General features: G+C 44.6%; 1 protein-coding gene across 2 annotated transcripts in view; it reads right to left on the bottom strand.

The window, feature by feature from the left end:
• Nucleotides 1-13,094, bottom strand: part of SH3BGR (SH3 domain binding glutamate rich protein) — a 62,513-nt gene extending 49,419 nt beyond the window's left edge. For both annotated transcript variants that reach the window (XR_014294394.1, XM_082625319.1), the window contains exons 1-2: nt 12,904-13,094; nt 5,391-5,576 (exon numbers count right to left, since the gene is read on the bottom strand). Coding sequence is in view for 1 of the 2 variants with exons in the window: in XM_082625319.1 (XP_082481445.1) it covers nt 5,391-5,576; nt 12,904-12,948 (231 nt within the window). In the remaining variant the exon portion in view is untranslated. The remainder of the gene's footprint in view (nt 1-5,390; nt 5,577-12,903) is intronic.
• Nucleotides 13,095-13,904: the final 810 nt, after the last annotated feature.

Raw genomic sequence — 13,904 nt, 5'->3', positions numbered from 1 at the left:
GTTTTGCAGCCACTAAAATAAACAGTATATGATCCAGCAATCCCACTCCTGGGCATATACCTGGAGAAACACATGGCTTGAAAAGATACATGCACCCCAATGTTCATTGCAGCATGGTTTACAGTAGCCAAGACATGGAAGCAACCTAAATGTCCACTGACAGATGAATAGATAAGGAAGATGTGGTACATATATACAATGGAATATTACTCTGCCATTAAAAAGAATGAAATAATGCCATTTGAAAAATGACAAATACTGAATCGATCAATCAATAAATAATAACATTAAAAAATTAAAAGTGATACAAATGAACTTATTTATAAACAGAAATAGACTCACAGACATAGAAAACAAACTTATGGTTACCAAAGTGGACAGGGAGGGAGGGATTAAAAAAAAAAAAAGAAATAGTGCCATTTGCAGCAACATGGATAGACCTGGAGATTATCATACTAAGTGAAGTAAGTCAGACAGAGAAAGACAAATATCATATGCTATCACTTATATGTGGAATCTTAAAAACTGATACAAATGAACTTATTTACAAATAGAAACAAACTCACAGCCCTAGAGAATGAACTTATGGTTACCAGGGGAGAAGGATAGGGGAGAGGGATAGATTGGGAGTTTGGGGTTGACATGTACACGCTGCTATATTTAAAATGGATAACCAGGGACTTCCCTGGTGGCTCAGTGGTTAAGAATCCACCTGCCAACGCAGGGGACAATGGTTCGAGCCCTGGTCCGGGAAGATCCCACATGTCATGGAGCAACTAAGCCCATGCGCCACAACTACTGAGCCTGCGTTCTAGAGCCCACGAGCCACAACTACTGAAGCCCACACGCCTAGAGCCTGTGCTCCGCAACAAGAGAAGCCTCCGTGATGAGAAGCCTACACACCACAACGAAGAGTAGCCCCCGCTCACCGCAACTAGAGAAAGCCCGCACAGCAATGAAGAACCAACGCAGCCAAAATATTAATTAATTAATTAATTAATTTTAAAAAAACAACGGGTAACCAACAGGGACCTACTGTATAGCACAGGGAACTCTGATCAATATTCTGTAGTAACCTAAACGGGAAAAGAATTTGAAAAAGAATCGATACATGTATATGTATAACTGAATCACTTTGCTGTACACCTGAAACTAACACAACATTGTTAATCAACTCTACTCCAATATAAAATGAAACCGTTTTTTTAAAAAAGAATATGTGCAGCTATGCAATGATATCTGAGATATGGTTATTAAGTGAAAAGAACAAAGTGTACAGAGTACACCCGCATTTTTAAGTGATATGCAATTGCTAATGCATGTAGAAAATTCCTGGAAGACCAAACAAGAAATTGCCAGCATTGGTTGGTCAGAGCAGGACTGGCTACATAATTTGCAGGCCCCAGTGCAAACTAAAAACAATGTTTCCCTTGTTCAGAAATCATTATGAATTTCGAGACAGCACCGGTAGAGCGTTAAACCAAGCTGAGAGCTCTCTTGAGCAGGGTCTGGTGTGACTTCCCAGGTGGCAGATCCATGAAGCTGGCCCACCTGAGAGGAAGGAACTAGAGGGGGCGGAAATGGGAGGGAGAAGAATCTTCACTGCAGGCAACTTTGGAGCCATTTTAATTTTTCCGTGCGCACATCTATTAATTTTTCAATTGTTAAAATTTTTATGAAAAATAAAGATTGTTCATTACCACTACCTCCCCCGAAAAAACGTATTCTCCCTTTCTTTATCCAAGAAGAGTTGCAGTTCTGAAAAATTCAGCTCAGGGACATCCCTGGTGGCACAGTGGTTAAGAATCTGCCTGCCAATGCAGAAGACACACGTTCGAGCCCTGGTCCGGGAGGATCCCACATGCCACAGAGCAACTAAGCCCACGCACCACAACTACTGAGCCTGCGCTCTAGAGCCCACGAGCCACAACTACTGAACCCTGCATGCCACAACTACTGAAGCCCCTGCGCCTAGAAGCCACCGCAATGAGAAGCCCGCGCACCGCAACCCAGAGTAGCCCCCACTCACCGCAACTAGGGAAAGCCTGCATGCAGCAACAGGGACCCAACACAGCCAAAAATATAAATAAATAAATAAATAAATAAATAAATAAACATAAGGTCAAATTCAAAACAAAAAAAAATTCAGCTCAGGGTTGAGGGATGTCCAGAGGCCAGGAGGTCTGGAGTGGGTGGGGAGAGGAGTGTGGAGTGCAGGAGAGGGACCCTTCCTCACAGAGCAAGTACTCTCTACACTCTGGGAAGCCCCAGCTTCAATCCCAGGAGAGCTGGACTGGACCATATATTCCACTAAATAACTGCTTGCCACATTAAGACTATTTGAAGACACTCTCACATCCACAGGACTTTGAGCTAAGCCTCTGAGGAATCCTAACACAGCCATGTAAATTCACACAGCCTGTACTGTCCCCTATAAAACCATGTCCACCCAGGACCTCAGAAAGTGACCTCATTTAGAGATAAAGATATTTACAGATGTAGTTAGTTATCATGAGGCCGTGTTGTACTAGGATGGAGCCTATTCCAATGAATTTTTGTCCTTATAAGAAGGCCTTGTGGGGACCTCCCTGATGGCGCAGTGGTTAAGAATCCACCAGCCAGTGCAGGGGACATGGGTTTGAGCCTTGCTCCAGGAAGATCCCACATGTTGCAAAGCAACTAAGCCCCTGCGCCACAACTACTAAGCCTGTGCTCTAGAGCCTGTGAGCCACAACTACTGAACCCGTGTGCCACAACTACTGAAACCCACCTAGAGCCTGTGCTCTGCAAGAAGAGAAGCCATGGCAATGAGAAACCCGCACCCTGCCATGAAGAATAGCCCCGACTCGCTGCAACTTGAGAAAGCCCACGCACAGCAACGAAGACCCAACACAGCCAAAAATAAATAAATAAATAAATTTATTTATTTATTTATTTATCTATAAAAAGAAGGCCATGTGAAGACACAAAGAGACCTGCAAGAAGACCATGTAAAGATGGAGGCAGAGATGGGCATAATATGTCAACAAGCCAAAGGATGCCAGAGATTGTTGTCTGCCACCAGAAGCCACTAGAAAGGCAGGGAACAGATTTTCCCTCAGAGCCTCCAGAAGAAACCAACACTGTTGACACCTTGATTTCAAACTTTGGCCTCCAGAACTATGAGAGAATAAATTTCTGTTATTTTTTTTTGTTTGTTTGTTTTGTTTTGTTTTGTTTTGTTTTTGCGGTATGCGGGCCTCTCACTGTTGTGGCCTCCCCCGTTGCGGAGCACAGGCTCCGGATGCGCAGGCCCAGCGGCCATGGCTCACGGGCCCAGCCGCTCCGCGGCATATGGGATCCTCCCAGACCGGGGCACGAACCCGTGTCCCCTGCATCGGCAGGCGGACTCTCAACCACTGCGCCACCAGGGAGGCCCAAATTTCTGTTATTTTAAGACACTGTAATATCTCAGGCTGCCATAACAAAATACCATAGGCTGGGTGGCTTAAATAACAGAAGTGCATCCTGGGTGCATCATAGTTGGGTTCCGCTCTCTTCCTTGTTTACAGACAGTTGCCTCTGGCTTTTTGTTCACATGGTGAAGAGAAACCGTTCTCTCTCTCTCTTCTGCTTCCTGTAAGGGCACTAATCCCATCATGGGGACCCCACCCTCAACACCTCATCTAACCCTAATCAGCTCCCAAAGGCCCCATCTCCAAACACGATCACACTGGGCATTAGGACTTCAACATATGAATTTGGGGGGGACACAAACACACAGTCCATAAGAACCACCGGGTTTGTAGTGTTTTGTTACATCAGCCCTAGGAAACTAATGCAAACCCCCAACAACAAAACAATTCATGATTCAAATAAAAGGCCTGAAAGCTTTTCTGTAAATGGGCAGATCATAAATATTTCTGGCTTTGTGGGTCATGTGGTCTCTGTTGCAACTGCTCAACTCTGCCATCATGCAAAATTAGCTATAGGTAAGTGAATTATTGCAGATGTGTCCAATAAAACTTTACCAAAACAGGCAGTTGCAGGCCTTGGTCCTCTGGCTATAGTTTGATGACACCTGCTTTAGGTGAGAAACGTAACAGTAAAGAGAAGCTAAGCTAAAGGACCAACAGTTTTGTGCAGCAAGGAGAGAAGAGGTGAGTGAAGATTCCTACACCAGGCTCCAGCCTTCAGAAGTAGTCAGCTCTGGGACTTCCCTGGTGGCACAGTGGTTAAGAATCCACCTGCCAATGCAGGGGACACGTGTTTGAGCCCTGGTCCAGGAAGATCCCACATGCCACGGAACAACTAAGCCCGTGCGCCACAACTACTGAGCCTGAGCTCTAGAGCCTGTGAGCCACAACTACCAAAGCCTGCGCACCTAGAGCCCGTGCTCCGCAACAAGAGAAGCCACCGCAATGAGAAGCCCACGCACCGCAACAGAGTAGCCCCCGCTCACTGCAACTAGAGAAAGCCCACGCGCAGTAACGAAGACCCAATGCAGCCAAAAATTAATTAATTAATTAATTAATTAATTTAAAAAAAGAAGTAGTCCGCTCTGGGCAATTGATTCCCTCTGCCTTCCAGAACCCTGATTGCTGCGTCTGAAAAATGGCCTAGAAGACTTAGAGGACCCCTAAGATAACTCCAGTTCTCATGCTCCAAAGCCCTTTGAGTTTTTAAATGTTTCCTTTCAACAATTTGATATACTAAGCGGAATCTATAAACTCTGAGGAAAAAGTGATTTTATGGTAAAATGGACTACTAAATGTATAAAATAAAATTGTTATTATAAAAAAATGTCCAGAACAGATTTTGTTTTTCGTGTTTGGGTGGTATATGAACAACAGCTATTTATTTCTCACAGTTCTGGAAGTCCAAGATCAAGGCACCAGCAGATTCAGTGTCTGGTGAGCCCCCTTCTTGGTTGATAAATGGCCATCTTCAGCTGTGTCCTCACAAGGAGGAAGGGTGTCCAGAACAGTTTTTAAACTGTTTAGATACATTTACACCAACTCTACTTTTGCAAATTATTCCTTACAAAATTGAAAACATACCTAGTGTCCCTGTGGGAGCATGTATGTGTACCCTGCAAGGTTGACCAGAATTTCTTTCCAACTAAATGTGTATTTTGCTTGAACAAGTGACCTCAATTCTTCTAAACAAAATAAGGAACCTAAAAGAATCCCAAGAACTTCTGAATCATTATTTTATTGTTTCCATCATTTTGTAAGTCTGAACTATTGACCCTTCACCATGGATCTACCATCCAGGTACTGAATGGTAGAAATAGATCATGACCTGAAAAATGTCCAAAAAAATTCAAATGCTGCCTCGAAATTGATCTGCTTTAAATGACTTCTGATAAACACACATGCAGAAGACTTTTCCAAAAAACCAAACCTCACCCCACAGTACTGCTCTTCGTTGAATATCTGTGGGGGCAGAGGAATCCCATTCTGAGGTTTCTTCTCTCCGGGAACGTTCTCTCTCATCCACCTCCGATTGTCTTCATCTCCAGCAATATCGAACTCCTTAAAATCGATTTTATTAGCTTCCAAAAAGCCCACTACTTCTTGCTGTTTCTTCCTAATCTGGTCAAGAGTAGAGAGATTACTATTAGACAGTTTGTAAAAAAACATTTTATTTATATTTACATAAATTAAGCCCTTCCTTCAACTATACCATACAACACAAATAATATCGCTAAATATTTAAACAAGGAAATCCATAACATCATAGCTCTTCATTCCATAGGATCAACAGGGTCATCATTTAAATTCTGAAATCTTAATCTCATCCATGTTTAAATCATTGATGTATAATTGACGTAATAAAAATAGCAATGCTCTCATCATAGCTTTTATTTGAAGCCTTCAAAATACTTTTAATTCTCTGCTAAGCTTTAATGCCAAAAAATAAGTAAGAATTGCTTACAAAGAAAAAGATGATAGAGAGAAGGAAAAAAAGACAATTTACCATGAAACTCAAATACCAAGTATACCCACATTAAAAGGCACTTTATTCACAGTTATGAAAATAGGAACGAGTCACATTGAACAAAAGCAGTTTTAGAAATAATACAGGAAACTGAAAAGCCCACATGGAGATTATTAGAAGAGAAAGAGAGAAAAAAAAGCTAGAAAAGCTGGTGGATATTTCTCCCAGAATATTGAAGAGAAATGCAGTAAAATAACCCTGTTCTCCTTTCACACTCACACCCAGCTCTTCAACTGAGATCAGAGTGCCAGCCACACCTAAGTGAGAACATCCTAGGGCCCTTTTCTCTACCCTTGGTTCACGTACAAGGACTGTATCTACCGAATGCCATTTCTTTGTGAATGTGGCCATCTTGAAGGCTTCGAACTCCTTCCCCAGAAACAATTACAGTTTTCTCTCTTCCGTCAAAGAATTCACTCCCAGAATGAAAGATGCCCTCTTTTATTTTTTTTATAAATGTATCTATTTTTTATTTATTTATTTTTGGCTGTGTTGGGTCTTCGTTGCTGTGCATGGGCTTTCTCTAGTTGCAGCGAAGGGGGCTACTCTTCATTGCAGTGCACGGGCTTCTCATTGCAGTGGCTTCTCTTGTTGCAGAGCACGGGCTCTAGGCACACGGGCTCAGTAGTTGTGGCACGTGGGCTCAGTAGTTGTGGCTTGCGGGCTCTTGAGGGCAGGCTCAGTAGTTGTGGTGCATGGGCTTAGTTGCTCCACATCATGTGAGATCTTCCCGGACCAGGGCTCAAACCCGTGTCCCCTGCATTGGCAGGCGGATTCTTAACCACTCAGACAGATTTACTTTTAATTAAATATTCAGAAGGCAACATCTTTTATCTGTCCAACCCCTTGTCTTCCTTCCCCCTCAAGTACCCTCCTGGGAGCCTCAGCCTGGCTGAGGTCCACTCCCTCACCAGCGTTATTTCCATCTCTATTAATCATGCCTCAGGACTTAACTGAATCACTGTGCTGTACACTTGAAACTAACACAACATTGTAAATTAACTATACTTCAATTAAAAAAAAGAACTTTAAAAGAAAATCGTGCCTAAGGACCTGAGGTGGGATGGAAAAGGATTTCATTTTGTTCCACGGTTTCTACACAGATGAACATTTCCCAAAGTCTTGACTTACGTTTCTTCTGCTGGAAAGTCAAAGAAAGATGGATAAAACAGGAGAGGAAGATCTGTTTATTATGTAAAAATAGAACTACCATACAACCCAGCAATCCCACTACTGGGCATATACCCTGAGAAAACCATAACTCAAAAAGAGTCATGTACCACAATGTTCATTGTAGCACGGTTTACAATAGCCAGGACATGGAAGCAACATAAGTGTCCATCGACAGATGAATGGATAAAGAAGATGTGGCACGTATATACAATGGAGTATTACTCAGCCATAAAAAGAAACGAAATTGAGTTATTTGTAATGAGATGGATGGACCTAGAGTCTGTCATACAGAGTGAAGTAAGTCAGAAAGAGAAAGACAAATGCCGTATGCTAACACATATACATGGAATCTAAAAAAAAAAGAAAAGAAAATGGTCATGAAGAACCTAGGGGCAAGATGGGAATAAAGACGCAGACCTACTAGAGAATGGACTTGAGGACACGGGGAGGGGGCAGGGTAAGCTGGGACGAAGTGAGAGAGTGGCGTGGACATATATACACTACCAAATGTAAAATAGATAGCTAGTGGGAAGCAGCCTCATAGCACAGGGAGATCAGCTCAGTGACTTGTGACCACCTAGATGGGTGGGAGAGGGAGGGTGGGAGGGAGACGCCAGAGGGAAGAGATATGGGGACATATGTATACGTATAGCTGATTCGCTTTATTATACAGCAGAAAGTAACACAACATTGTAGAGCAATTATACTCCAATAAAGATGTAAAAAAAAAAAAAGAATCTGTTTATTATGATTCCTCTCAAGACAAGCAATTACGTCTACAGGAAGTTGACTGACTGTTGGCTGCACGGTATTGTGCTACATTTTATTTCTCAGCACTGCCCCCAAATAAAGAAAAGAAAAATAAAATCTGCCCCTCCGGACTCCCCAAACACCAGCAACTTAAACTCAAGTCAAGAGCATGGCTCTCCTGGCTGTTTGGAGTGCTTGGCTTCTGCCTGAGTCTGGAGAAGTGTCTTAGGATGAGCCCAGAGGAGGGAGAGGGGGAGCAGGGAGTGCACGAGCTCACCTGGCTGGCACGTGGCCTTTGCCCGCACTCTGATGCCCACGTGAGTGGGGCGCACCCCCTGGACCCCCCCCCGGTGGTCCTTGTTCAAGGGTCCCTACTAGACGCCGCTCCCACCACAAAGTACAGCCTTTCTCCGTGTGGCCTCCTGAGCTGACCCTAGGGACACAGCATCAGTCCCCAAAGGTCACCCCCCCATTATGGTTTCAAGGGTAGGGGTGTGTACAGCAACCCAGTAGCCCTCACCACAGATACACTCCCCCCTGCACCTCTCACCCTCTCTCCCCTCTCCAGGGCACCATGGCTATTGCTGGTCCCACAGGCTGCACCGTCCTCCTGGGCAGCCCCTCTGGAGGATCCAGGGTCCTTGAGGGGTGTGTCACTTGGAGACTTTGGGACCTCAGTGGAGGCTGAGAGAGTTCTGTTTTCTTATCCTGTTACATTGGGAATTCCCTGGCGGACCAGTGCTTAGGACTCCATGCTTTCACTTCCTATCCTGTTACATTGACTCACAAGAATGTGCCATCCTCCTAGAGAACAGACTTGTGGTGGCCAAGGGGGAGGGGGTGGGGGAGGGATGGACTGGGAGTTTGGGATTAGCAGACGCAAACTGTTACATAGAGAATGGATCAACTACAAAGTCCTCCTGTAGAGCACAGGGAACTATATTCAATATCCTGTGATAAACCAAAATGGAAAAGAATCTGAAAACTGAATCACTTTGCTGTACAGCAGAAATTAACACAACACTGTAAATCAACTATACCTCAATAAAATAATTAAAAAAAAAACAAACACGTCATTCTCTGTCCTGAAGTCACCAGCCACTGTTGGTGACTGTGCTGCATCAGAGTGATCTTTGGGTCACTCGCTTGGCATGTTCCGTTTATTGTCTTGTACAGTTACTTTCCAAACAAGTTCACTGTATTGTAGTAAAAAGCACGCTGCATTTGAGTGAGGGGTGACCTGCATTTCCATCCTGGCTGGGAAGGTTGCTATCTGAGCACAAGTTCTGCCTGTCCGTTGCCTCATCTGCAAAATGGATAGAACGCCGCCTTCATCCTGGGTGCTGGTGAGAATTAAGAAAGCATGGAAAAGCATTTTGCATCACAAGTCGAGAAGCTGTGCAGTCAGGCACCCTGGCATGACTCGTCCTGATTGCCATGCCAGGCAAGAATTCTGATCACCATTTTTTTTTTTTTTTGCGGTATGCGGGCCTCTCACTGCTGTGGCCTCTCCCGCCGCAGAGCACAGGCTCCGGACGTGCAGGCCCAGCGGCCACGGCTTATGGGTCCAGCCGCTCCACGGCACGTGGGATCCTCCTGGACCGGGGCACGAACCCATGTCCCCTGCATCGGCAGGCGGACCCCCAACCACTGCGCCACCAGGGAAGCCCCTGATCACCATTTTAAGATAACAAAGCTGAGGTACCAGTGAATTAAAGAATTTTCCAAGGTTCACATCCAGATCCATCTAATTCAAGAGCCATGTTCTTCCCTCTATATTTACACTCAATCAAGACTGGCAAAAGGATTGCAAAATCCGGGGGCCACCATTAGGGTCTGTCCTTAAAGATGGTGATCCAGGGGCTGTGCATCTTGAAAACAGGGAGGGCTCTCTCCCTTTGTCCCCCAACCCCTGTGGCAATGGCCTTCAGGAGGAGAGGAGGGTCATCCATGAAGATGCAACAACTTTCTCCCCTACTCCCAGGGTCTCTTCACCCAAATCTGTGTGTAAAGTGGTAAAACATGGAACCACGCTTTGGCATCAACTGTTAAAATAGAGATGTGATACACAGCTGCATGTCTAAACCTCATCAAGAGATTACAATTGGTTTTTTCCTTTTTCATTTATTTCATTCATCCAACAGAAGTCATAATGCCCTCTTTGATGAGGTCACAGGCAAGAACCTGTTTTTAAAGTACACAGACTGAAGAAGTAAGTAGCAAAGACCAACTGCCACACACACAGCGTAAGTAGTGGCAGCTGCTCTGGGGTCATCCTGCAAAGAAGCTTCTGGGTGAAATTCCCCAGCCGGGAAAAATCATTAGCACTCACACCGTGGGAAAAATCAGTTCTCATTCTTTAGGATAAGACAGAAATTCTTCCATTTATGTGGCTTGAGATAATTCTTCTGAAACATCATCACAGATGCAGATCTTCTAATATTAACTAATAAATATAACTACAAAAATATTGATTAATATTAACTAACATTAACTAATAACCAATATTTATAATAATTATAATACTAACTAACCATAGCTGATAACTATAACATTAACTAATAATGATAGGACTTCCCTGGTGGCACAGTGGTTAAGAGTCTGCCTGTCAATGCAGGGGACACAGGTTCGAGCCCTGGTCCAGGAAGAGCCCACATGCGGTGGAGCAACTAGGCCCGTGCACCACAACTACTGAGCCTATGCTCTAGAGCCCGTGAGCCACAACTACTGAAGCCCGTGCACCTAGAGCCGGTGCCCTGCAAAAAGAGAAGCCACCGCAATGAGAAGCCCGTGCACAGCAACAAAGAGTCGCCCCCACTCGCCGCAACTAGAGAAAAGCCCGTGCACAGCAACGAAGACCCAACTCAGCCATAAATAAATAAATAAAAACTAATAATGATAATATTTATTAAGCACTTGACACCCTGCTGGGCACCCTTTGCTTATTTCCTAAGTCCTCATGACAACACTATGAGATGAGTACTATTCTTACCCTCATTTTACAGATAAGGAAATTGAGGCTTAGCAAGGGGCAATAACTTTCCCAAGGTCACATAGTCCCAAGTGGCACCAAAACATTTGCTTCCGGCAGCAGAATGAACTTGGATTTTCTAAGATCCTGGAATAAACAGTACCCCTCCAGATCCCCCCAGGCTAACTAAATCATGCTCCCAAACTTCAAGAATGTAGGACATCAGATAATCCTAAGAAATCCATCAGTTTGCTCACTGTCTCCGGAAGAATGCATGGGGCCACTCAGACCTGATCTATGGAACATGTAGAAGATTGGCAGGTTAGTGGTAAAAGTTTCCAGCAATGAGTGTGTCAACAGCATATTTGAAGCCCACGAAAGTCATTCTCTACAAAAAAAATTTTTTTTAATCTAAACAATCCAAAATTGTGCTTTTTGTAGATCAACTAAAAGTTTCTGAGGTCATCAACAGCCACAAAAGATTTTGCAGTTCTGCATTTGGAATTGTTCCTCATCGTTTTCTGTTAAAAGATGTTCGAGAGATCACTAAACTGTTGCCCACCAGTTGTGCTCAGAAGGAACAACCAGGCTCATGTTTTCCTCTCGTCCTCTCTGGAAACCGCGCGAACTTTCAGGGCTGGAGGGGGCGAGGAGGGGGCAACGCGGGTGGCATTCAGGAGCTGCCATTAGGACAGTTCCCTGGGCCAACCATTTGTCTAGGGTATCATCCCTGGCTGAGGGACCACTGAAACCCAAGCTGCAACCTGAGAAGTTCCAGGAATCAGATATAAAAGGAAACAGCCCCTATGCTGGTCTTCAACTCTCAGGATTAATAAAACTCTTTTTCTCTCCACAGCCTCCTAGATGCTAAAATGCTGGTCAAAATGTCGGTCCCAGATAGACACTGCAGGTTCAAGCCTAAAATCAAAGCCTGAATCATTTCCAAGGATAAACGAGTCCCTCCCTTACCCCTATTTCTTAAGGCACAGAATGAAAGCTGGACTTAGAGAGATCAATGCGTGGTTCCCAGCCTGGTCCCAAGGAAATCAGACAAAGCAGTGCTTTGGAGGTCAGCTTTTAGTACCTGTTTTTGGTCTGTTTGGATTCCTAGAGCATTTAAATCTTTAGCCTTAGAGATGTTTGTTCTTGTCACTGTGACATCATTATCCTCAAATAATAGTATTACACATGCTAACTTTACACTTTCATTAGGATTACATTGCATACACAAGTAATTACACCCAGGAGTCATTTTAGTAATCTGGCCCATCATATGCTCCAAATATTGTTACACAAAGTGTCATTTATTTGCAATTTTAAATTAGTCTGTCTTGCAGAAGGAATGGCAGAAACATTCCACCAAAAAGAAAAGCCTCCCATTCTATCATATATGAGACACAACACGACACAAATCACATGTTAAAAGTTCTAGTATCGGGGACTTCTCTGGTGGCGCAGTGGTTAGGAGTCTGCCTGCAGTGCAGGGGATACGGGTTCGAGCCCTGGTCCAGGAAGATCCCACATGCTGTGGAGCAGCTAAGCCCGTGCACCACAGCTACTGAGCCTGCGCTCTGGAGCCTGTGTGCCACAACTACTGAGCCCATGTGGTGCAACTACTGAAGCCCGCGCACCTAGAGCCCGTGCTTCTCAACAAGAGAAGCCACCGCAACGAGAAGCCCATGCACCGCAACGAAGAGTAGCTCCCGCTTGCCGCAACTAGACCCACGTGCAGCAACGAAGCCCCAACGTGGCAATAAATAAATAAATAAATAAATAAATAAAGTTCTAGTATCAAACACACCCCCTTCCTTGAATCCCCTTTCACACCCAGCTGTCCCAGATCACACGCACTTCTTCACACCATTCAAACCAAGGCAGAAAGCAAAAGGCTCACAGGCTTACTTACACACGCCCCAAAAAGACATGTAAAGCCAGCACTGGGCCATACCCCCTCCTTCTACTTCCAAGTTTGAGTTATTCAGAAAATAGGACAGGAAGAAAGCCCCCAAATTCCATCAGACACCTACCGCTATGGACCCAGATGATGTGGCAACAAACACTTTGATAACCATTTTGAGAGTTGCAAAGAGGACTCCCCCCAACACACCCCTGCGAGGGAACGCGGAGTCAGACAAATCCTGACAGTAACACAGACAAGTGCCAGGTGGGGACTGGCGAGGGGCCCAAGGCTGTCTGAGCTCACGCCTCTCAGCTCAACTGAAGCCCTGCCTCTCCCACGAGCGGCCCAGGCACCTCGGGCTCTCCCCGCCATTGGCCAGGGAATATTTGGGGATCTGTCAGGAAAACAGTTGATTGGTTGATATAAGCAGCCGCTGGACCCTTTCCCTTATCACTTTGAAAGCCCGACAACAGTCCCTAAAAGGCAAGGCTGCGCTCCGCACCAATCAGAGACCTGCAGGGAGATGCCTTGGGCAGCGGGAGGTGGAGCCCGGGGTAGCAGAGGAGGAGAGAAGAGGAGGGAGGCGCTCCCCGGAGCTGGAAAAGCCCAAACAACACCAGCTCGGTGCCGGAGGGGGATTTGTTTACAGGGCTTTTGGCAGGCACACAGCATGGGTCAGAACAGCCACAGAAGCCTTTACCTAAATAAAGAGCGGCTTCCTTACTTTAAAGTTTTCTGGCAGATTAAAAAAAACCCAATGACCTTCAACTGGAGTCAGCTTTAATTAATCTCCACTTGAATTCTGTGATGCATATGTCATGCTTTATTATATTTTGCTTCAGATAAATTTCACTGAGCAAGAAAAATCAGGGGAGCACAGTGGGTGAAAATTTACTCAAGAAATTAAGTTTGCCATTAATACAAGTGATAGGCCATCCGGATCAGCAATAACGGTCTGTTACTAAAGATTGTTTTTAAAGGGTGCATGATTTTTATTCTTAAACCGCTCAGCAATGGCATCTAAGGTACAAAGAGTGTATTTTAATCAGAGAAAGGGGCATGCTAATTAAGCAATACTTAATAATTGTCAATATCATTTATGAATACTCACCTTTTACCACATTCAAG

This window comes from Mesoplodon mirus (genome assembly GCF_964341445.2).
Source record: "Mesoplodon mirus genome assembly, chromosome: 6".
In the NCBI taxonomy this organism is placed as follows: Eukaryota; Metazoa; Chordata; class Mammalia; order Artiodactyla; family Ziphiidae; genus Mesoplodon; species Mesoplodon mirus.
Note: the sequence above shows the minus strand (reverse complement) of the source record. Positions and strands in the feature narration are given on the sequence as shown.